Raw genomic sequence first — 24,581 nt, forward strand, 5'->3', positions numbered from 1 at the left:
CTTTTCCTTTCCTTTCCTTTCCTTCCACTTTCTTTCCTTTCCTTCCTTTTTCCTTTCCCTTTCCTTTCCCTTTCCTTTCCCTTTCCTTCCCTCCCACTTTTCTTCCTTTCCTTTCCTTCCCTTTTCCTTTCCTTTCCTCCCCTCCCACTTTTCTTCCTTTCCCTCCCTTTCCTTTTCTTTCCTTTCCTTCCCTCCCACTTTTCCTCCTTCCCTTCCCTACCCTTCCCTTTCCTTTCCTTCCCTCCAGCTTTTCTTCCTTCCTTTCCCTTCCTTTCCTTTCCTTCCACTTTTTTCCTTTCCTGTCCTTCCCTCCAACTTTTCTTCCTTCCTTTCCTTTCCTTCCACTTTCTTTCCTTTCCCTTTCCTTTCCCTTTCCTTTCCCTTTCCTTCCCTACCCTTTCCTTTTCTTCCTTTCTTTTCCTTCCTTTCCTTCCATCTTCCCAGCCCCCTCTCGCCTTCCTTCCTCTCTTCCTTCCTTCGTTCCTTGGACTTCCAGGACAGAAAGGGTGCATTCCAGCAGAGCAAAAGACAACTCAGCAGAAAGAGGGTGAAGACAGCACCCTCCTAATAGTTGCCAGAGCATATGCTTCATCTAGGTAGCAGTCAACTTCAGTTTGGCAAGATTCTGTCAGAAGGTGTCAAACAATAAAGAACTCGGCTTGGAAGAACCGCCGCATCTCTTCCTTGGTTTTTGGAGCCTGACAAACTCTGCAACTCTGCAAACTCTAGAAATATAGTGTCATCGTATAGCCCAGGGGTGGGCAATCTTGGCTCTTTTATGACTCGTGGACTTCAACTCCCAGAATTCCTGAGCCAGCCACGCTGCGGGAAAAGGGAGAGGTTTCCAAGCTGAGCCAGGCTGGCTCAGGAATTCTGGGAGTTGAAGTCCACCAGTCATAAAAGAGCCAAGGTTGCCGACCCCCGGTATAGCCCATTGTATAGAGCTCAAGGCAAGGCACTGCCAGTGGTCCTCAACTTACAACCCCAACTGAGCCCAAAGGCTGTGTTGCTAAACAAGGCAGTTAATTGAATTTTGCCCCATTTTATGACTTTTTTTGCTACTATTGGCAAGCAAATCCCTTCAGTTGTAAAGGGAACATGTCTTCCTCACCGTTTGCTTGTCAGAAGGCCACAAAAGGAGAATCACAGGACCCCAGGACACTGCAACCGTCACAGATATGAGCTAGTTGCTCATACGAGCATCTGAATTTTGATCACCTGATTATGGGGATGCTGCAAGGGCCCATAAGTGCGAAAAACGGTCATAAATCACTTCTTTCAGTGCCGTTGTAATTACAAATAGTCACTAAAAGTGGTCTAAAGTCGAAGACTGCCTGTATTTCCTAGATTTTATCCCCACCACAGCCCAAAGACACATAAGTGTTTTGCTCACGTTTGAACTCACTCAGCCTGTCTTGGGGCAACCCACTAACAGCTCTAAAATGCAACAACAAGAGTGTTGAGAAATGGTTGGAACTGTTTTTTCCCTTAGTTTGCCTGTTTCCCTTGAGTCTTGCTTTCTCCCTGTAAAGTTAAAAAGACGAAATTAAAACTTAACAAGCTAAAATCCTCCCTACTCTATTCTCAAAGTCATTCCGATTTAGAGAAATGCATTTTATTTGGCTTTCATTTAGAGCAGTATCTGAATCTAGCTATTCCAAGTGGCCTGTTGATGCATTATTTGTGTGACAGACCCCATTGCTATGAAGAGAACTTCATGCAGTCGTGGCCAAAATTGTGGAAACCTTTTGGGAAAAGTGTACCGTAGAAATGCCAACTTTAGTTAAGTTTCCACCCATTTTTCTTCTACTTTCTTTATAATGTAGCCTTGTTCACTTAATAATACTGTTTTACATCACCTTGTGGGGGACCAGTCAACCCTTTGCACTATTACTTTAATTTTATGACATTTTACAAGCTCACTCAATGAAAGAACATAAAAAAAAACCCAACCAACTTGACAGCCATCACACAACACACTGACCAATGTCCTCCTCTCAGCTTCAATACAGGACATCCATCACTGAATCCTACTGTGATCGGATTGGCTCATGGCCAAAACAAGATGACAACTGATTGGCTCTCTAAACACTCGTGCTCATTGGCTACAATTGGATGAAGGAAAGCTCCCTGAGATCAACCTGAGCAAGTTGTGCTTCCTTTTTCTGGTTATTTGGCTATAGCTTTTCATAGAATACAGTGCAGATAATTGAACAAACTTGGTTGCATTACGTTCTCGATTAAATTAGCTTTCCATTGATATATACTTTTATGGTACTACTCCAAAAAAAAGGGGGTGTTATTAGCCATCCAACCTCAAAAATACACTTTTCCCAAAAGGTTTCCACAATTTTGGCCACTACTGTAGATGGGGAAGGAATATGGGCATTATCTTTTCAGCCTTTAAAACCAGGGCTGTCAAACTGTCGGCCCACGGGCTGGATATGTCATGCCGAAACCCGCACCCACCCCAGCTCCGGAAATGGGAAAGTTGCGATACGTTACGACATGTCACATGACGTTGCGAGTTTGACACCCCTGCTTTAAACCATCTTCACCCTCATGAGTAATTCATCGATCAGAATAGAGCTGGAAGAGATCTTCAAGATCTTCTAGTCCAGTGGTTCTCAACCTGTGGGTCGGGACCCCATTTGGGATCGAACGACCATTTCACGGGGGTCGCCAAACAAGGCTGTCCGCCATTTTTCCCCCTTTTCTTTAGCCACGCCCCTGGCACCCGGTGATATATAAGTGGTTGGGGGTCACCACAACATGGGGAACTGTATTATGGGGTCGCGGCATTAGAAAGGTTGAGAACCACTGTTCTAGTCCAACCCCCTGCATAAGCAGGAGACCCAATACTCTTTCAGACAAGTGATTGTCCAGTCTTTTCTTAAAAACCTCAAGTGATGAAGCACCTACAAATTCTGGAGGCAAGCTGTTCCACAGGTTAATTGTTCCTCACCGTTAGGAAGTTTCTCCTTAATTCCAGGTTGCTTCTCTCCTTGATCAGTTTCCAAACATTGTTTCTTGTCCAGCCCTCTGGTGCTTTGGAGAATAGCTTGACCCCCTCTTCTTTGGGGCAGCCCCTCAAATGCTGGAAGACTGCTATGATGTCACCCCTAGTCATCCTTTTCATTAAACTGGCGAACCTTTTAGAGACCGAGTGCCCAAACTGCAAACCAAAACCCACTTATTTTTATAGATCACGTGAAGTATTAATATCACTCTTCAATGCCTTGGTAAGGCCACACTTGGAATACTGCATCCAGTTTTGGTCACCACGTTGTAAAAAAGATGTTGAGACTCTAGAAAGATTACAGAGAAGAGCAACAAAGATGATTAGGGGACTGGAGGCTAAAACATATAAGGAACAGTTGCTAGAATTGGGTATGTCTAGCTTAACGAAGAGAAGGACGAGGGGGGACAGGATAGCAGTCTTCCAGTATCTCAGGGGCTGCCCCAAAGAAGAGGAAGTCAAGCTATTCTCCAAAGCGCCCAAAGGCAGGACAAAAAGTAACAGACAGAAACTAATCAAGGAGAGAAGCAACCTAGAACTAAGGAGAAACTTCCTGACAGTGAGAACAATTAATCAGTGGAACAGCCTGCCTCCAGAAGCAGTAAATGCTCCAACACTGGAAGTTTTTAAGAAGAGACTGGACAGCCATTTGTCCGAAATGGTGTAGGGTTTCCTGCCTGAGCAGGGGGTTGGACTAGATGACCTCCAAGGTCCCTTCCAACTTTACTACTATTACTATTATTTATCACCGGGTGCCAGGTGGGCGTAGCTGTGGTGGTCATGGCAGATTGAGTGGGTGTGGCCAAGGTGGGCATGGTCACCTCAATGTTGCTCATGGGGAGGGACGCCTGTGGGGGGTGGGCAGGGTTGGGGGAGATCCAGGGGATCTCTGGCAGGTGAGGCAGGAGGCTCGCCCTGCAGGGTGAGGTGAAGCAGGGCGGGGGTGCCATTGCCATGGGGCAAGGCAAGGGCCAGGGCGGCTGCTACCTGACACCATCGGCCCCCACACACAGGCCAGCGAGCATATGGGTGCTGACAGTGTCCATCAGCAGCCACAGCTTACGGGACCCTTGACCAGTACACTCTGGGGCTCCCAGCCTGTCGCCAGCAGTTCAAAGAAGCCACCTCTGAGCTGGAAGGCTGGCCGACAGCTGAGGAGGCGATGTAGTGGGTCATGCCCGGGAAAAGGAGAGCATGCGAGGCCAGGGACGGGGGGGAGGGAAACCAGCCATGCCGAGATGCATCCAGCCACGTGGGACCTCGGCAAGTTAGCAGGCGGCTGGTTGAAGAGGGACAGTTGCCATCTCCAGGGCATGGCATGCGTGCCCACAGAGTGGGGTCTGGGTGCCGCCTCTGGCACCCGTGCTATAGGTTCGCCACCACTGTCATATGCAGTATTCCAGGTGTGACCTTATTAAGGCTTTATAAAGCCTTACCAATACTTCACGCCTCTGTTTATACAACCCCGGATTGTTATTAGCTTTTTTGCCTGCCACTGCACACGGCTAGCTCATATTTAAGAGATTGACACGGTGTGTGTACTCTTTTTCTAATTAAAAAACCTCCTTTTGATTCCTCACCTTGAAGTGAAGATGGCGGAAGGAGAGGAATGCATAGAAGCTGAGGTGGCTTATCCCATCACCTGTGGTGACAGCAAAGCAAACCTGATATGGCGGAAGTTTGTTTGCCCCGGCATCAACGTGAAGTGTGTGCAGGTGAGATTGTTACAATGATTCGTCACACAGCCAGCCAGATGTTTAGACAGGATTTGCCATTTTTGTTCTGCCTTTTGATTCCCTCCCAAGGACCTGGGATAGGCAGATGTGGATATTTGATGGTGTTACAGATATGATGATGGTGATGGCTGGTCACATGGTCAGCCAAATGTTTAGAGCAGATATGGCATTTTTATCCGTCTCTTGAGTCCTTCCCAAGGACCTGGAATAGGCAGATATGGATATTTGATGGTGTTAAAGGCAATGTCATTGCAGGATGTCAGAAGCTGCCTTTTACAAGGGACTGATGGGGATTTTGTCAGTGCCAATGGTGCTCCAGATGTTTTGGGATTGCGCCCAAGGCAATCCTTAATTTAATTAAGTTAGAAACTGGAACCAATGGAGTGGGGGAGGGAGCTTCGTCCTGGTCCAGTAAAGACCTCCAGTACATCTACCTTTTTAAGGTAGTTCTTGAAAGCATAGAAAACAGAACAGGGCTGTGTGTCTTCATGCACTCCACCTTCAAGCATTGTGGGTGCTCCAATGCTGGAGGTTTTTAGGAAGAGATTGGACAGTCACTTGTCTGAAATTGTGTAGAGTCTCCTGCTTGAGTATGGGGTTAGACTAGAACACGGGTCAGCAACCTGTGGCTCCGGAGCTGCATGTGGCTCTTTGAGCCTTCTCCTGCGGCTCCCAGCCTCCTCTGCCATTTGCAGAGAGAGAGACAGAGACAAAGAAAGGCACTTCCCTTCCCTGCTTCCCTTCCCTTCTCTCTCTCTCTCTCTCTCCGTGTGTGTGTGTGTGTGTGTGTGTAAAAAAGTGGCCTCACGCTGTCCTCCGACAAACTTATTGAGCGGGGCTCCTCCCTTTGCTGTGTCTCAGCAGGAAGCAGCAGCTCTCTCTGTCTGTCTCTCTCTCTCTCTCTCTCTCTCTCTCACACACACACACACACATACACACTCACACTGAGTGGGGAAAGAGGACTGGCAGACTAAGAGCAGGAGAGAGCCAGCCCAATAAGAATGTGTGTCAGCTTCTTGGAAGACAGCATGAAGCCAGCTTGCCAGGTGAGCAGAAGATCGGAGAGAGAGAGAGAGAGAGAGAGAGAGAGAGAGAGAACTCATGCACAGCAGCCTCTATTTCTTTTTAATTAAACTCTTCAATCAAGCCCCCCCCCCTCCCACGCATGCAACTTTTGTGGCTCCCAGTGTTTTCTTTTCTCTGGGAAACGGGTCCAAGTGGCTCTTTGAGTGTTTAAGGTTGCCGACCCCTGACTAGAAGATCTCCAAGGTCCCTTCCAACTCTGTTATTCTTTTATTCATGGGCTGATGTTCAAAGTCTAGCCAGATCTGGCATCTTGGTCTATCGGACATTGAGTGCCAGATCTGGAAGGCATGGGTGGGAGTTTAGAGTAGGCATCAATCAGAAGCAGTTCTATTTTCTTTATTCAGTCTCTACTTTGCCTGTGTCTGTCAAGGTTCCAATTGATGGAACCAAATAAATCAGAACCCCGAGGCTTGAGATTTCCTCAAAGAACTTGTTTATTGGATACATCGTGTCGGCACGGTCAAAAGCAAAGCCAACTCTAAAATTCCCCCCAGGAATTCCATATGATAAAATGTCACAATTGCCTCCCTCCCTTCTGCTTCTGCTATTGATCCCATTATCCGATGAGACTAATTGGCGGGCTTCTTGACAGATCTCCCCTCCGCCTTGTGGGTCTGCTGAGAATGACCTTGGTTCCCATGGGACCGTGCTGTGTTTAGTCTAGCAAAAGCAAACCCTTCCCCCTCCCCTTTTTGGTGGCAACTTAAAAACGACAAAGATGGCTACAGCCAGGTTCGTTTCAGAAGTCGACAGTGTCTGTGTGATGTAGCCATGAACCTTTCTGATCAGTCTGTTCTCCCAGCATGATTTTGGTAATGTGTCCCATAAGAGATATAATGAAATGGAGGTGGCGCAGCAGTTAGAGTGCAGTACTACAGGCCACTTTAGCTGACTGTGTTCAGCAAGTCAGCGGTTCAAATCTCACCGGCTCAAGGTTGACTCAGCCTTCCATCCTTCCGGGGTAGGTAAAATGAGGACCCAGATTGTTGGGGGCAATGTAAATATATATATATATATACATTGCTTACTGGTGTACACCGCTTAGAGAGTGCTTGTACTTAAAGCGGTATATAAGTCTCATAAATAAATAAATAAATAAATAAATAAATAAATAAATTCAGATGCTTGGGAACTGGTTCATATATAATGATGATGATGATGTTTGTGATGTTGGAAGGGACCTTGGAGGTCATCTAGTCCAACCAGGCAGGAAACCCTACACCATTTCAGACAAATCACTGTCCAGTCTCTTCTTAAAAACTTCCAGGGTTAGAGCATTCACCGCTTCTGGAGGCAAGTTGTTCCACTGGTTAATTGTTCTCACTGTCAAGAAATTCCTCCTTAATTCGGGGTTGCTTCTCTCCTTGGTTAGCTTCCATCCGTTGCTTCTTGTCCTGCCTTCAGGCGCTTTGGAGAATAGCTTGACTCCCTCTTCTTTGGGGCAGCCCTTGAGATACTGGAACCCTGCTATCATGTCCCCCCTCGTCCTTCTCTTTGTTAAACTAGACATACCCAATTCCAGCAACCGTTTCCTTATGTGTTTTGGCCTCCAGTCCCCTGATCATCTTTGTTGCTCTTCCCTGCATTCTAGAAATGCTTCCTGAATTTGGACTGTAGCAATCCATGAGAAGCAGCAGAGTCTTCGGAAGAGACACAGGGAGGAAATGGGGTTTCCCAATATGTGACATCCTTTTGAGATAGTCCAGGCAGGAAGCACACCCAGATGAACTAATTCTACTTTATTGTAAGATTACATGAATAGAATCTTGCAGTAGTCTGAAAGTACTACTCTTCCCCCTCACCTTTACATCCCAAGAAACTAAGGAAAGCCTATTTGAGATGGTTGCCAGGCCTTCTCTGCCCCTTATCTGACCGCTGACTCGTCTGCTGCTCTTCCCCCTGTCTCCCAAGGTCATCTATGCAAGACATTACCTTAGTCGCTTGCCTTCTTCACCCAACATCCTTTCTCTTTCCTTCTCGCAGTACGACAATCATTTGATAAGTCCTAAGGAATTTGTGCATTTGGCTGGCAAGTCCACCCTGAAGGACTGGAAAAGGGCCATCCGAATGAATGGAATCATGCTAAGGTAAACTGCAAACCCCACTCCCTTCTACCCCTGAGGATATTACCTAATTGGGTAAAGAGATGTCTCTTGAGAAAACTGCCACATTCAGAGAGCATCCAGGGCCCCACAGTTCAACCCTGAGCTGCAAATAATTGTGATGAGCCAGGGCACAGCACTGAGGCAATGCAGTCGGCTGGTATTGCTCCAAATTTTTCCCCAATGCTCCCACGCTTCTGACAAGCCTCCAAACACAGGAAGACACACATACACACACCTCCAGCCGCCTCTGGCTGCAAGTAGTTTCACATACAGTCTGATTAGGAGAGGAATTTACTCAAGGCCACGGAGATAACAAGGAATGACACATACATCATAAACCTAACGCTTGCCTGAGCAGTTTCCAAAAGGGAAGCCAAAATACAGTCTGAGATCTATTTTCCTGTCTCATGCAAAGAGATTGCTGGATTTCACTTGAAACAGGCAGAATCAACTTCACGGATAAGTCATACGAAATTACTTTATTCCAGGCATCTTCAGGTCAATAACTTAACAGTTACTGCAGAAGTTCATCTAGAATGCAGATTGTAATCTGGACCCATCGCATATGTAAAAGGATAATAGATGTCTTCATCCTACTAAGCTCCTAACCCTCGTGGCTAGGATTCATGGAGAGATGATAGACTGGTACGTAAACAGGATATCCCATAATAAAAACACAAGTCCCTCCCAGTGGCCAGTTAGAACACAGATATAACTAGGTAGCAACTAAAACTACTGTACTTTCCGGCGTTTAGGACGACTTTCGCAAGCTTTAAAATTGGCGCCGAAGTCGGGGGTCATCTTATACGCCGAGTCATCTTATACGCCGGAAATAACGGTAGTTTCCGGCGTATAAGACAACTTTCTAGGCATGCAACTCGGCGCCGAAGACTGGGGTTGTCTTATATGCCGGGTCGCCTTATACGCCGGAATATATGGTACATTTCCCAGAAGGCCACCCTTAAGGGGGACAGCATTTTAACCCTTAAAATGCTACTTGCTCTACACACAATTCTTAATTCCTAAGCTAGTTATGTACTCTGGCCAGATGGCCTGCAAGTAGTTTCCCATACATCATAAACCGAATGAGTCTGTGTGAATACACACTTGCCTGAGCACTCTCAGTACAGTCCGAGATCTTTGAACATCCAAGCAACGTTGTCAGTCAGTCCAATGGTCAGAGTTTCCAGGTTTCAAAGCAGAAGTCACAACACGGAACAAGAGATCAGCAACAAACACACACAAAACTCCAAGGAATCAGCGTTTGTTCCTGACAAATGCCTCTCCCCACAGCGTCTCCTTAAGTCTCAGTCTCCAGGTGTGCCTTGTGGAGAGGGGCGGGACGCTGTCCTCCCGAGTAGCTGAGTCTGCCTGCGTTGTTCCCTCTTTTTCTCCACTCTCCGTGCTCCAGGATCAGGTGGGGGTGGCCCTTGCTCCTCGCCTGAACTCTGCCTCTCCTGTTCCTCCTATCCCAGTGGTTCTCAACCTTTTTAATGCCGCGACCCTCCAACCAGTCGTAAGTCGAGGACTACTCAACCGGTCGTAAGTCGAGGACTACTCAACTGGTGCAGCACCGTTTGCAGAATGGGACTTTTGGTGGGCTCAGCAGGGCAGAGACACCCTGGACAATTCCTATTGGCTTTTGAAAGCCAATAGAATTAGACTCTATTCAAGAGAGTCTATTCTATTGGCTTTCAAAAGCCAATAGAATAAAAGGGAGTAGCACAGCTAAGGAAAAGGGGGAAAAAATGGTGGACTGCGTTGTTTGGCGACCCCCCATGAAATGCTTGTTCGATCCCAAATGGGGTCCCGACCCACAGGTTGAGAACCACTGTCCTATCCCACTGCTGAAGGGCCCTGGCCTGCCTCATTCTGCTCTTCCCCACATTCCTCCGAAGCCACAGGCACCCCTCCCTCGGCCTCCATAAGGTCCCGTTCCCATTTTCCTCCTCAGATTCATGACAAATATTATATTCTGTCGTTTTTTTTAGGAAAATCATGGATTCAGGCAAGCTGGATTTCTATGAGCACACCAAAGTTTGCTCGAATACCTGTCGCAGCACTAAAATCGACCTGACCGGAGCCAGGGTGTCCCTCAGCAGCCAGACGTCATCAGAGTACACCCCTCTCACTCCGGCCTCCGCCGACGGTATGTAGAGAAGCCAAACCCGAGGACAGACCGCCGTCAAGACCCCGGAAGGGCAGTTTTCATTCCCACCCTTTTCTTTACAAAACCACCGAGTTCTTTTTCTGGCTACAGTGGTTCAAACCTCTGTAGATCTTCAGCTGTCAACGTCGGAAATGGTTGCCCGATCTTTGTGCCTGCTGCAGTTTGCTGGTCATTCAGCAGCCTGGTCTGTCAGAACCCCCAGCTCGGCCACTGGAAGATGGGAGGACTTCCACTCCCAGAATTCCCAAAGTGGGGAACTCTGGGAGTTGTAGTCCACCCATCTTCAAGCCCTCGAGGTTGAGAAACACTAATCTGAACCCTTTTCAGTGCCAGCTGGGGCATTCAGATACTCTTGACTTTACCAGTTTCCTTCCTCAGCCACGTTTGGGGGCATTTTAAACATTCATAGGAGAAACAGGAGTGTGCCAAGAGCTCCATCTAGTTTTTCAGAGCCTGCGAACGGCCTTTTGATTCATTGTACACCTGACACATTAACTCAGGAAACCTCAATAGGCTTGGTTCTCTTTCTGTAAGCTTTAATTTTGGCTATTTTTTATCTCACTCCTTAACACAGACATGTCAAACACAAGGCCCGGGGGCCGGATGCGGTCCGCAAAGTGGTTTCATGCGGCCCGCAAAGCCATCCTGGAAACAGTGAGGGAACGGCCCCCGCTGCCTTGGCCCTGGCCCAGGCCGGCCGGGAGCCAATGTATAATTTTGTGGTGGCCATCTATGCTGAAACACATTCAGTCTTAGCTCCACGAGGCTGTCTGGAAACAGCGAGGAACCTGCTGTTTCCCTGCCATGTCGGCCCCGTCCCCTGGGTGCATGCTGGGGAGGTGTCACCCTTTGTGAGGAATGAAGAAATGCACCATGTCTTGGCACTTGCCCCGGTCCCACCCCTTCTGCCAGAGACCCTCAGATCTGTCCCACTCCTGCCCAGGCCCCCACAGGCACCCTTGATGCAAATGATGTAGAGCTGGCCATGCCCACCCAGTAGGCCACACCCACTCCATCCACGCCCACCCAGTAGGCCACACCCACTCCATCCACGCACACCCAGTAGGCCACACCCACTCCATCCACGCCCACCCAGTAGGCCACACCCACTCCATCCACGCCCACCCAGTAGGCTGCACCACCCCGGCCACACACACCCCAAGGGCAACCACAATGCTGATGCGGCCCTCAATGAAATTGAGTTTGACACCCCTGCCAGATGAGTGCCGCCTTCCAAATCTGGCTAATGATGATTAAGTTAAATACGTCATAGAGCAATATCTCATATTTTCCTTTTAAGGTTCCTTGCCTGAATTATTTGCAGTTTCTGACAGGTGCCAGTTTCAAAGTCATCAAGATTTCCCTGCGTCTAGTCAATCTTTTCTAGTGTGGGGTGATGATGCGATGTAATCACCTTGTAATAAGCCACAACTTAACATTCCACGTTAGCATGAAGTAATAACACCTGCGCAGCAGCTGAAAATGCTTTGGACCTTGTATGTGCAGAGCCTCTTGCTAATACTTATTAAGGCAGCTCAACCTTTGTCCCTCTTTTCCATTCGCCTATAAAGAGAGGTCACACTGCTCTAAGTTCCCTTGCGAAGGCTAGTTTGATTTTTAAGGCCACGGTGTCTCCTTTTTCAGGGTCATGTGAAAGCCTTAAAAAATAACCTACTTTGAATCACCACAGAAAGGAACTTACTTTCACGTGAGGTCCGATGCAATTCTTCCAAATTGTTTTCAAAATCCGCATGGCTTAATTAAGCGTGACGTCAAAATCTTTTGAGCCTTTGAGTCCTGGTGTTAGAAATGTTTAATGGAGAATAGAGGGCTTTCTGGTTTTTCTCCGGCCACAGCAACCAATGTACAGTAGTGGCCAAAATTGTGGGAAATCTTTTGGAAAAAGTGTATAGTAGAAATGCCCCCTTTGGGTTAAGTTTCCACCTATTTTTCTTCTAATTTCCTTACAACTGTAGCCTCGTTCACTTAATAATACTATTTTACATCGCTTTCTGGACGACCAGTCAACTCTGTGCACCGTGACTTTAACTTTATTACGTTTTACAAGCTCAGTAAAGGAAAGAACACAAAAAACCCCAAACCATTTGATAGCAATCACATAACACACTGATAAATGTCCTCCTCTTAGCTTCAATACAGGACCTCAATATCAGGATCCTACTGTGATCGGATTGGCTCATGGCCAAAGCAAGATAACATCTTATTGGCTCTCTAAAGCAGTGGTTCTCAACCTTTTTAATGCCGCGACCCCCAACCAGTCGTAAGTCGAGGACTACTCAACCGGTCGTAAGTCGAGGACTACTCAACTGTTGCAGCACCATTTGCAGAATGGGGCTTTTGGCGGGCTCAGCAGGGCAGAGACAGCCTGGACAATTCCTATTGGTTTTTGAAGGCCAATAGAATTAGACTCTATTCAAGAGAGTCTATTCTATTGGCTTTCAAAAGCCAATAGAATAAAAGGGAGGAGCACAGCTAAGGAAAAGGGGGGAAAATGGCGGACTGCGTTGTTTGGCGACCCCCGTGAAATGGTCGTTCGACCCCAAATGGGGTCCCGACCCACAGGTTGAGAACCACTGCTCTAAACACTCACGCTCATTGGCTACCATCGTATGAAGGAAAGCTACCTGAGATCAACCTAAGCAAGTTGTGCTTCCTTTTTCTGGTTATTTGGCTATAACTTTTTATAGAATACAGTAGAGATCATGGAACAAACTTGGTTGCATTACATTCTTGATTAAATGATCTTTCCATTGATATATAATTTTATGGTACTACTCCAAGAAAAGGGGTGTTATTAGCCATCCAACCTCAAAAATACACTTTTCCCAAAAGGTTTCCACAATTTTGGCCACTACTGTATAGGAAAATTGAGACTGTCTTTATCAGAGTAAGAGAGTGAAGCCATCCCGCGAGATCAAATGATCATTCTTGCTCCGTTTTCATTGCAGTCAACGGATCTCCGGCCACCATCACCATAGAAACCGAGGATGCCGGCGAGTGGACCACTGCTATCGGAGGTGAAGCTCATAGGGTTTGCTCTTTGACTTTCCCTCAGGACATTTCGTGCAGAACCTGAAAGGCTTTGAAGGGGAAAAAAAAGCCAGATGTGTCAACAGCTGGGTTATCTTTCTGTACGCAGGGCCACAGATCAGCGGAAGAGCCTTTGAGGTCAAGTTTTTGGCACGTCTTAAGTGGAATGGAAAAAGACTCCTCTCCGTGTACTAAAAAGATGCTGATAGCTGGGAAATCTTTTTGAGTGGGGGGAGATCAGTGGCATAATAATAATAATCATCATCATCATCATCCACATTTGACTATCCCAGGTCCTGGGTAAGGACTCGATAGGTAGACAAAATGCCAAATCCAGTCTGAACATCTGGCTGACTGTGCGATGATCCATAATAATAATAATAATACCTCTTTCTTCAATTTTCCTGTTCTTAGCCATCGCCAGATCTTGTTATTATCTGCTTTCCCAGCTATTTTTTTAATGTATTGGCCATGTAGTGCTTTGTCTTCCCATGCCTCTATTCTGTTCTTCATTTGGTCCTTCTTGTAGGCCAGTTTGGTCACTCCAGTAGTTGGTAAGCCTTCCTGATATACTAATTTCAGTGCATCTTCATCATTGTTCTTCAGATATTCTTCCAAAGTCATTTTTTCTTCTTCAACCATCTGATGTACTCGTAGCATTCCACGCCCACCTATTTGCCTTGGTAGATAAAGTCTGTCAATGTCATTATTATTATTATGGATCATCGCACAGTCAGCCAGATGTTCAGACTGGATTTGGCATTTTGTCTACCTATCAAGTCCTTACCCAGGACCTGGGATAGGCAGATGTGGATGTTTTATGGTATTACAGATATCGTCGCAGGATGGAAGCAGTTCCTAGTAAGGCCGCCTTTTGCAATTGACTAATGGCGAATTTGTCAATGCCAATTGTGTTCAAGTGGTGCTCCAGTTGTTTTGGGATTGCACTCAAGGAGCCTATCACTATTGGTACTACCCTTGCTTGCTTTTGCCACAGTCTTTCTATTTCTATTTGTAGGTCTTTGTATTTTTGTATTATTACTATTATTATTATTATTATTATTATTATTATTATGGATCATCGCACAGTCAGCCAGATGTTCAGACTGGATTTGGCATTTTGTCTACCTATCGAGTCCTTACCCAGGACCTGGGATAGGCAGATATGGATGTTTGATGGTATTACAGGTATCGTCGCAGGATGGAAGCAGTTCCTAATAATAATAATAATAATAATAATAATAATAATAATAATAATACAGTTGGAAGGGACCTGGGAGGTCATCTAGTCCAAACCCCTGCTCAGGCAGGAAACCCTATACCATTTCGGACAAATGGCTGTCCAGTCTCTTCTTAAAAACTTCCGGTGTTGGAGCATTTACTGCTTCTAGAGGCAGGCTGTTCCATTGATTAATTGTTTTAACTTTCAGGAAGTTTCTCCTTAGTTCTAGGTTGCTTCTCTCCTTGATGAGTTTCCACCCGTTGCTTCTTGTCCTGCCTTCAGGCGCTTTGGAGAAGAGCTTGACTCCCTCTTCTTTGGGGCAGCCCCTGAGATACTGGAACGTGGCTAAACAATTGGAATATAAAAACATTTTTAATTTGCAAAAAGATTAGATACAGGTAGTCCTTGACATAACGACCACAACTGAGCCCAAAACCTCTGTTGCTAAGCGAGACAGTCCTGAAGTGAATTTTACCCCAAGTCAGCGCCTTTCCTGCCGCGGTTGTAAAATGAATCACTGCAAGCAGTTAAGTTAGTGACACTGTCGTTAATGGGTTAATGTTAATGTCTGCCCCATGAACTTTGTCTGTCAGAAGGTTGCAAAGTGTGTGATCCCGGAACACACAAATTGCACACCGGTTGCCAAACATCCAAATTTTGATCACGTGACCGTGGAGGATGGCAAGTGTGAAAAATGGTCGTAAATCACTTTTTTTTCAGTGCTGTTGTGAGTTCAAACGGTCATGAAACCAATGGTTGTAAGTTGAGGACTATCTGTACTTTAGGACCGGGGTCCCCAACCTGTGGGCCGCAGCCCTCTAGTACCGGGCGGTGGCCTATCGGCCACCAGGCCACATGACTGGCTGACCATTGCACGTGTGTGTACATGCAGGCACGCAGCCACACATTCGTGAACGTTGCCACAAGCGTCACAGGCATTTGCAGCCTTGTGTGAATGTCGCCACAAGCGTTGTGGGCTATTTTGGTCCCATTCGCACGATTGCTCACAGCCCCACTCGTGCGAGCAACGGGAGTTCGTGTGTGTGCATGCATTCACACCCACATACACACACACAAAGCATCCTTCTTTACCACCCTCCCCACACTCTAGGCCGTCAATCATGAATGGTTGGGGAACGCTAGGTCAGGGCTTTTCAACCAGTGGTACGGGTACCACCTGTGGTACATTGGCACCTGGCAGGTGATACGTGACCATCCTAGAAAAGTGGTAGTAGGGGAGGGGAATGAGCTGAACCGGTGGCAGCACCGCACAAGCCTGAGCGAGAGATGGCTGGAGCTGCAGGGCTGTCAGGGCTCAATGGAAGCGCCAGTATCAGCGCCAGGCTCCAGCTGGAGCTCGGAGCTGATCCTGGCACTTCTGCTAAGCCCAGAAGAAGCGCCAATCAGCTGGAAAGCAGCACTGATCCTGGTGCTTCTGCTGAGCCCAGAAGAAGCACCAATCAGCTGGAATGTTGCAGCATCTCCAGGGTCTTGTGATTTACATTCAGATGCTTGGCAACTGATTCATATTTATGACTGTCACAGTGTCCCAGGGTCATGTGAAGTGACCAAAACCTGCTGTAACCACCCAGCAGACGGGGGGAATAAAAACCAAACACCACCCCCATCCCCCCCCCCCGCTGCCAATCCTCAACAGAAATGCTCACAACAATGAAAACCTCGGACAGAAGGAAGAGCGCTGCCGGGCGGGCAGGCAGGCGTCTTGCTCGGCTGTGGCTTGGGGGGCACTTTTTTCAGTGCCATTGTAACTTCAAAGCATCACTAAGCGAACTGTTGTAAGTCGAGGACTATCTGTACTTTATCACTTTTTTCCTTTTGGGGGGGTCATCAAGTTTTTGACCCCTTGCTAGGTGACTGGTGGTCCTCGGATGTTGCCATATCCTAAAAGTGGTGCAATGGGTGAAACGATTGAAAAGCCCTGCTTTAGGAGAAGGCATGGCAGAAACTGGGGGTGGAGATAAAAGAGGGATCAGCGTAGCATCCTCACATAGGCCTAAGCACACCTGAATCCAGCCCCCCTCAAATTCCAGTAATCCTTGTCTAACTCCAGGCAGGTGCTAACCACGAGTTGAGAAGATCAGTGTCAGGAGTGGAACATCGGGTCCAATTAAACTGATTTGTTGCTAAAAAGACTATGCTCAACTCACGATTAGCATCTGCTTGGGGTTAGATAAGGGTCCACGGAACTCTGCACACGTGGGGCACTCGGCCAGCAACCCACATTTATGGCCACTGGCCGTGTCCCACCCTCACACGACTGCGGCCTTGTAGTTTTGGGGCCAAAAAAGTCTCGTAGCAAACCGCAGTTTCGCTTTACGACCAATAAGATTGTAAAAATAGATAGTCACACAGCGATCCACTTAATGACTGTCAGGACCTCACAATGTACCATTTGTGGAACATGATTGCGGGGCACATGAGGAGGCAGCTTGTTGGGTTCCCTCAGCTACCTATCAAGGCATCTGTGGAGATTGTCAGTCACCCAGGTGGTTCCGGTTGTCCCGAAAAGGTGCTTTTTCAAGAGGCAACTGGACCGTCCTGGTTTTGTGCTGGAAGGCGTTTCGCTCTTCATCCGAGAAGCTTCTTCATTTCGGACTGAATGGTGGGGAAACGGAAGGATTTATGTTCCTGGCAGTCATCTGGTCGTTTGTCCTCTTTCTGAGAGTCGTTGAGGCCACTCGGAGGCTTATCTGTGCCCTCGGGGTCACCCGAATCAGAGTGCAGACCGGTGTGGAACCTTTCTGGAACCGCCAAAAGGACCCCGTCGTAAACAGGAAATAGGTGGGGTCATGTCCCTCCCCCTCCGTTGAGAGAGGGCTGTTCAATTTTAACCCTGATGGCCTCTTCGGCCCCTCTTTCAGACCAGCGGTCCTCTCCGTCCAGAACAGTGTTTCTCAACCTTGACAATTTTAAGGCATGTGGACTTCAACTCCCAGAATTCCACAGCCAGCATTGCTGGCTGTGGAATTCTGGGAGTTGAAGTCCACATGCCTTAAAATTGTCAAGGTTGAGAAACACTGGTCCAGAAGGTGGACTTGGCGGTCTTCAAAACAGAGAACGAACCGCCGGCCTTCAGAGCGCTAACGGCGCAACACGGACTCATCCCCGTCTTCAACCGGGAAGGGACCCAGGGCAGAAAAACATCCTGCCCCCAAGAAGGCTCCACACCCATTTGCACCACACTCAGGTGACCCCGAGGACACAGGTCAACCTCCAGGTGGCCTCAACGACTCTCTAAAACAGACATGTCAAACACAAGGCCCGGGGCCCGGATGCGGCCCAGTTTCATGCGGCCCGCGAAGCCATCCTGGAAACAGTGAGGGAACGGCCCCCCCGCTGCTTTGGCCCAGGCCAGCCGGGAGCCAATGTACAATTTTGTGGTGGCCATCTATGCTGAAACGCATTCGGTCTTAGCTCCACGAGGCCGTCTGGAAACAGCGAGGAACCAGCCCCTGCCGCGTCGGCCCCGCCCCCTAAATGCATGCTGGGGAGGGGTCACCCTTTGTGAGGAATGGACCATGCCTTGGCGCTTTCCCCGGTCCCACCCCCTTCTGCCAGAGACCCTCAGATCTGTCCCACTCCTGCCCAGGCCCCCACGGGCATCCTTGACGCGAACGGTGTAGAGCTGGCCACACCCACCCAGTAGGCCACACCCACTCCATCCACGCCCACCCAATAGGCCTCACCCACCCTGGCCACACCCACCTGCCCCCCCCCGAGCGTAACAGCAATGCTGATGCGGCCTTCAATAAAATTTGAGTTTGACACCCCTGCTCTAAACCAGTGGTTCTCAACCTTTTTAATGCCGTGACCCCCAACCGGTCGTAAGTCAAGGACTACTCAACCGGTCGTAAGTCAAGGACTACTCAACGGGTGCAGCACCGTTTGCAGAATGGGACTTTTGGCGGGCTCAGCAGGGCAGAGACAGCCTGGACAATTCCTGTTGGCTTTTGAAAGCCAATAGAATTAGACTCTATTCAAGAGAGTCTATTCTATTGGCTTTCAAAAGCCAATAGAATAAAAGGGAGTAGCACAGCTAAGGAAAAGGGGGGGGGAAATGGCGGACTGCATTTGGCGACCCCCGTGAAATGGTCGTTCGACCCCAAATGGGGTCCTGACCCACAGGTTGAGAACCACTGCTCTAAAAGAAGGCAAATGACCAGCGGCCTTTTAGTTTTGGGACTAGGACTACAAACCCATCCATCCTCCGGCATTCGGTCGGAACCGAAGAAGCTTCTTGGACAGGAAGCGAAACGCCTTCAAGGGGAAAAACGAAAACAAATCAAAATCCAGTTGGGTTGTCAAAAGCTGTCTCTCCTTTTTCTTCAGAGGACGTCTTTACATTTTGGCAAGGGCTGAAAGACGCCGGGTTGCTTGAAGAAGTGGTGCAGGAGTTCAGGATGGAGTTCACGGAAGCGGTGAGGGGTCTGCAGCAGAGGATCCAGGAGCTGCCTTTGCAGCTGAACGGTGAGGAGCAGACACCGCAGTGCTTCCCCTGGTAGAGAGAGGGTTTGGCAGCTTCCTAGAATGTATTTGCGGGCTGTCCTCGGCTTACGGCCATTCGTTTAACAACAGGTTGAGGTTACAGCCACGCTGAAAAAGGGCCTTATGACTGCAGTGGTTGTAAATGTGGAAAACGGTCATAAGTAGGCCTTTTTTTCTCATAGAACGCCCAGAACGGAGTTCCGGCACCTTTTTTGGATGGAACCTTGTAGGGTAGGCAAGGCGGGTTGTATGACGTGTGAGTTCCGGCACTTTTTTTTTTTTTTTTTTTTTTTTTTTTTTTTTTTTTTTTTTTTTTTAGAAAAAAAGCACTGGTCGTAAGTCACCTTTTTCAGTGCCGTTGTAACTTCGAACGGTCACTAAAGAAACTGTTGTAAGTCGAGGACTGCCTGTACAAAAATGACTAAACACAATAATTGCATTACTATAATTTTCTACATACACTATCTTTTATTAATAACAACAACAGAGTTGGAAGGGACCTTGGAGGTCTTCTAGTCCAACCCCCTGCTCAGGCAGGAAACCCTATACCAGGGGTAGGCAACCTTGGCTGACTCGTGGACTTCAACTCCCAGAATTCCTGAGCCAGCTACGCTGAGGGGAAAGAGAGAGGTTTCCAAGCTGAGCCAGGCTGGCTCAGGAATCCTGGGAGTTGAAGTCCACGAGTCATAAAAGAGCCAAGGTTGCCTACCCCTGGCCTATTCCATTGTTTCTCCACCTCAGCATCTTTAAGATGTGTGGACTCCAACTCCCAGAATTCCTGAGCCAGCCATGTTGAGGGGAAAGGGAGAGGTTTCCATGCTGCGCCATGGCTGGCTCAGGAATTCTGGGAGTTGAAGTCCACGAGTCATAAAAGAGCCAAGATTGCCTACCCCTGGCCTATACCATTTCAGACAAATGGCTGTCCAGTCTCTTCTTAAAAACTTCCAGTGTTGGAGCATTCACAGCTTCTGGAGGCAGGTAGTTCCACTGGTTAATTGTTGTCACTGTCAGGAAGTTTCTCCTTAGTTCTAGGTTGTTTCTCTCTTTGATTAGTTTCCATCCGTTGCTTCTTGTCCTGCCTTCAGGCGCTTTGGAGAATATATGATGCTTTATAGAGTATGAAAAGTAAAACCATCATCTCGCTTTTCTGTTTCAAGAAAGCTTAAAATCTCAGAGCAAAGGCAGCGTGTACATTTGCTTCATTTTAGCTAAGAAAGAGGAATTTTGAGGAAATTCCTACATTGTCCTTCCCACCCGCCACTATCAATAAGGGAGATGGGTTGATTTGGGGATGGGGATGCATAAAAAGCTTTCCGTTGCCCATGTTTTGCTTTGCCATCCTTCACTTCCATCAGATGCCATCCTGCTGAACAACATCGTCCAAAACTTTGGCATGCTGGACCTGGTGAAGAAAGTTTTGGCCAGTCACAAGTGCCAAATGGACCGTTCCAGAAAGCAATACACGCGAGACTTGGCAGGTACCACCTCCTCTTCCTATTTCTTCCTTGAGTTCTGTCACCTGGTATGGGGCAGGTAGTCCTCGGGCTTACGACCTCAATTGAGCCCATTACTAAGCAAGACAATTGTTAAGTGAGTCTTGCCCCATTTTACGAGCTTTCTTGCTACCGTTGTTAAGTGGATCACTACAATTGTTAAGTTAGTCATATGGTGGTGAAGGCTTCCCCGTTGACTTTGCTTGTCGAACATCGCAAAAGGAGGATTGTGACCGTCATAAAGCCAGTGGCCAAGCATCCAAATTTTGATGATGTGACCGAGGGGATCCTGCAAAAGTCTTTTAAGTGTGAAAAATGGTCACAATTCACATTTTTTTCAGTGCTTTTGTAACTTTGAAGAGTCACTGAATGAATGCTTGTAAGTTGAGAACTGCCTGTATGAAAGCCCCACCCTTGGATGTGGGTTTGAGAAAGGAATAATAATAATCAGGGAACTGGAAATGGGAGTTTTAAAGGGAATAAATAAAGGAATGGGGAATGGTTAGCCTTGAGCAAAAAGCATTGGGGGAATGTGTATGGGGCACAATTGTGGCCCCGCAAGCAATCTTGGATGCCCGAAGAATAGTGGGTTCTAGTCCCGCTTTAGGCATGAAAGCTGGCTGGGTGACTTTGGGCCAATCACCAGGAGACGGTGAATTCTAGTCCCGCCTTAGACATGAAAACCAACTGGGTGACTTTGGGCCAATCACCAGGAGACAATGAGTTCTAGTCCCGCCTTAGACAGACAGACAGACAGACAGACAGACAGACAGACAGACAGACAGACAGACAGACAGACAGACAGACAGATAGATAGATAGATAGATAGATAGATAGAATATGTGATTGGGTGGGTGGGTAGGTTGATAGATAGATAGATAGATAGATAGATAGATAGATAGATAGATAGATAGATAGATAGATAGATAGATAGATAGATAGATAGATAGATAGATAGGATGCATAGATAAGATAGATGGATCGATATAGATAGATAGATAGATAGATAGATAGATAGATAGATAGATAGATAGATAGATAGATGGATAGATGGATATGATAGATATAGATAGATAATATAGATAGATAGATAGATAGATAGATAGATAGATAGATAGATAGATAGATAGATAGATAGATAGATAGATAGATAGATAGATAGATAGATAGATAGATAGATAGATAGAATTTGTGATTGGGTGGGTGGGTAGGTTGATAGATAGATAGATAGATAGATAGATAGATAGATAGATAGATAGATAGATAGATAGATAGATAGATAGATAGATAGATAGATAGATAGATAGATAGATAGATAGATAGATAGAATTTGTGATTGGGTGGGTGGGTAGGTTGATAGATAGATAGATAGATAGATAGATAGATAGATAGATAGATAGATAGATAGATAGATAGATAGATAGATAGATAGATAGAATCAGTGGTGGGATTCAAATATGGGAACAACCAGTTCTCTGTGTGGATGCTGCTTCCAGAAGTCCATTCTGGGCCTGGGCAACAAAAAATTAGTTAGAGGTTCTGCCGAAGTGGTGCGAATCCCACCGATAGATAGGTAGGTGGGTAGGTAGATAGATAGATAGATAGATGGATAAATAGATAGATAGATAGATAGATAGATAGATAGATAGATAGATAGATAGATAGATAGATAGATAGATAGACAGACAGACAGACAGACAGACCTTTATTGTCATTTTTTCTTGTGGGCACAACGGCACACATTAAAAATGACATTTAGTTGTTTCCTCTCAAAGTGCCTGATTGGGGCTGCACGCACGAACACTTGCGTGAGTGGAGCTACGTGCGCAGGTCTTCTTTCCCGCTGCTTGCGGGGCCCGGTTCCGAGTGGGCTGCAGCCCCGGGGTTGGGGACCCCTGTCTTAGACACGGTGCAGTGTAAGAGGGGAAGCCACGGTCTGCTCTAGCCTTGCCCTTTGACTTTTGCCAACGTCCCGCCTGCTCCCCGTGGCCTTCATCTGTCTCCTCTCCCGCCCCTTCATCTTTCCATCCCCAGCTCTGGAGCAGCAGTGTGACGAGCACCGCAAGAGAGCCAAGGAGCTGAAGTACAAATCCCAGCATCTCAACAACGTGCTGATGACCTTGACGCCCGTCTCCATCCCCTCCCCTCTCAAACGCCCCCGGCTAACCCGGGCCACATCAGGACCACCGGCCATCACCTCCCAACTCCTGACTCAGTCGGCCCAGATTGCCGTGGCTCCAGGCGTGCCGGTCACCCAGCTGGCCGGTTTGCCCATCGGCAAAGTAGTCTCCGCCCTGCCGGCGTCTGCTCTGGCCAAGGCCACCGCCCAGGTGACGTCAGCCGGCTCGCCCATCTCCTCGCTGCTGGGCGGATACACCATCTTGGCGTCGGCGGGTTCCGCCTTCTCCAACGCGGTGGAAATCCATCCGGAAGCCTCCAACCTCACCGTCTTGAGCACCGCGGCCATCCAGGACAGCAGCACGGTGGTCAAAGTGGTGAGCCCTTTCCAGCTGCTCACCCTTCCAGGGCTGGGCACGGCCATCCAGAACGTGACGCAGGTGTCTCCCGGGGGCAGCACCATTGTGGCTGTGCCATCCAGCATAATGGAAGGCGCTTCGGCCACGGAGGAACACACCACCATTGAGGTGACCACCGTAGCGGACGAGCCTCAGCAGAAATGAAACGCAGACGTTGGGTCCATTTTTTGGGGGGGGAAGTGCTCCGGGCTTACGGACCCGTCCCTTGGAGGAGAAGACGGCGAAAACGAAGAAGAGAGTGCTGGGGAAAAAAGGAAGGGAAAACGGATCAGCTGATGGAGGAATAGGGAGGTTGAAATCATAAAGAGAAGAAAGATGAAAAGAGACCCCAAAACGAAGGGAGAAAGGCACTGAAGCGGCAGGAAAAACACCCCTGTTCCTGGGATCCATTACAGGCGCTAATCTTTGCACCCCCAGCTTGTAAGCGCTCCCCCCCCCCCATCTCTAGCCAGCTCTGGGAAACCGAGGCAGCTGAGACAGGTTTCAAAGCATGAAACAGTTCACCAAACCAGGCAGGCCAAAGGATTAGGTAGCCAGACAGGAATATTTTAAAAATATTTCAGGGCTGGCAAGAAGGGTGTGTTTGGGGGGGGGGGGTCCCAGTACCAGGCAATTGCCTGAATGTTTGGTTAGGGGGCTGATGGACTGTTTCTCTGCCAGAATGGAGGTGGATAAAAAAATCTGGCATTTGCCCCTGGGAGAAATGTAGAAGGAGCCCTGTTGCGGTTTGCCAAAAGGCGCAGGGGACAGGGAATAGCGGCTTGAAAAATTGGGAAAGTCCCGTGAGGACGCAGGAGGCTTGAAAGGGAGATGGGGTGGGGGGGAGACTTTGGTGAAGGACTTGAAAGAGCTTCTATTTGCTGAGGCTCCCCCTTCCCCCCCCCCCAGCTTGCATCTCAGCCCCAGAGCATTCAAGAGGAAGCCCTGGCCAAACTGCTGAAAGTGTTGGGGGGATTTTCCCCTCCCCCCCAAGCGGGTCTGTCCTCCATGGCTACCCAGCCTTATCCTCCCCACCCCCAAGTGCAGGGGTAGGCCACCTTGGCTCTTTTATGACTCGTGGACTTCAACTCCCAGAATTCCTGAGCCAGCCACGCTGAGGGAAAAGGGAGAGGTTTCCAAGCTGAGCCATGCTGGCTCAGGAATTCTGGGAGTGGAAGTCCACGAGTCATAAAAGCGCCAAGGTTGCCTACCCCTAGTCTAAATCCAACATTGGGTCCTTCAGTGGCATCCTAGGACAGGGGTAGGCCACCTTGGCTCTTTTATGACTCGTGGACTTCAAATCCCAGAATTCCTGAGCCAGCCACGCTGAGGAGAAAGGGAGAGGTTTCCAAGCTGAGCCATCCTGGCTCAGGAATTCTGGGAGTTGAAGTCCACGAGTCATGAGGGGGGAGTAGTTTGGCTCCCAGCTGAGCTCCAGGAATTCTGGGAGTTGAAGTCCTACGAGAATCCTTAGGCCAATGACTCGTGGACTGAATTCCTGAGCCAGCCACGCTGAGGAGAAAGGGAGAGGTTTCCAAGCTGAGCCATGCTGGCTCAGAAATTCTGGGAGTTGAAGTCCACCAGTCATGAGGGGGCCATAGTTCCCCTATGCTGGCTCAGGAATTCTGGGAGTTGAAGTCCACGAGTCATAAAAGAGCCAAGGTTGAAGACCCCTGG

General features: G+C 48.0%; 1 protein-coding gene across 4 annotated transcripts in view; it reads left to right on the forward strand.

Moving 5' to 3' along the window:
* Window positions 1-24,275, forward strand: part of GMEB2 (glucocorticoid modulatory element binding protein 2) — a 34,782-nt gene extending 10,507 nt beyond the window's left edge. For 3 of the 4 annotated variants that reach the window (XM_039326961.1, XM_039326962.1, XM_039326963.1), the window contains 7 exons: window positions 4,607-4,734; window positions 7,825-7,928; window positions 9,938-10,095; window positions 13,086-13,154; window positions 18,740-18,877; window positions 20,251-20,373; window positions 22,423-24,275. In XM_039326961.1, coding sequence (XP_039182895.1) covers window positions 4,607-4,734; window positions 7,825-7,928; window positions 9,938-10,095; window positions 13,086-13,154; window positions 18,740-18,877; window positions 20,251-20,373; window positions 22,423-23,069 — 1,367 coding nt within the window. In that variant the 3' untranslated portion in view covers window positions 23,070-24,275. The remainder of the gene's footprint in view (window positions 1-4,606; window positions 4,735-7,824; window positions 7,929-9,937; window positions 10,096-13,085; window positions 13,155-18,739; window positions 18,878-20,250; window positions 20,374-22,422) is intronic. The other variant, XM_039326965.1, reaches the window with a different exon arrangement.
* Window positions 24,276-24,581: the final 306 nt, after the last annotated feature.

This window comes from Crotalus tigris, unplaced genomic scaffold (assembly GCF_016545835.1).
Source record: "Crotalus tigris isolate CLP2741 ecotype Arizona unplaced genomic scaffold, ASM1654583v1 scf7180000024347.1601321, whole genome shotgun sequence".
In the NCBI taxonomy this organism is placed as follows: Eukaryota; Metazoa; Chordata; class Lepidosauria; order Squamata; family Viperidae; genus Crotalus; species Crotalus tigris.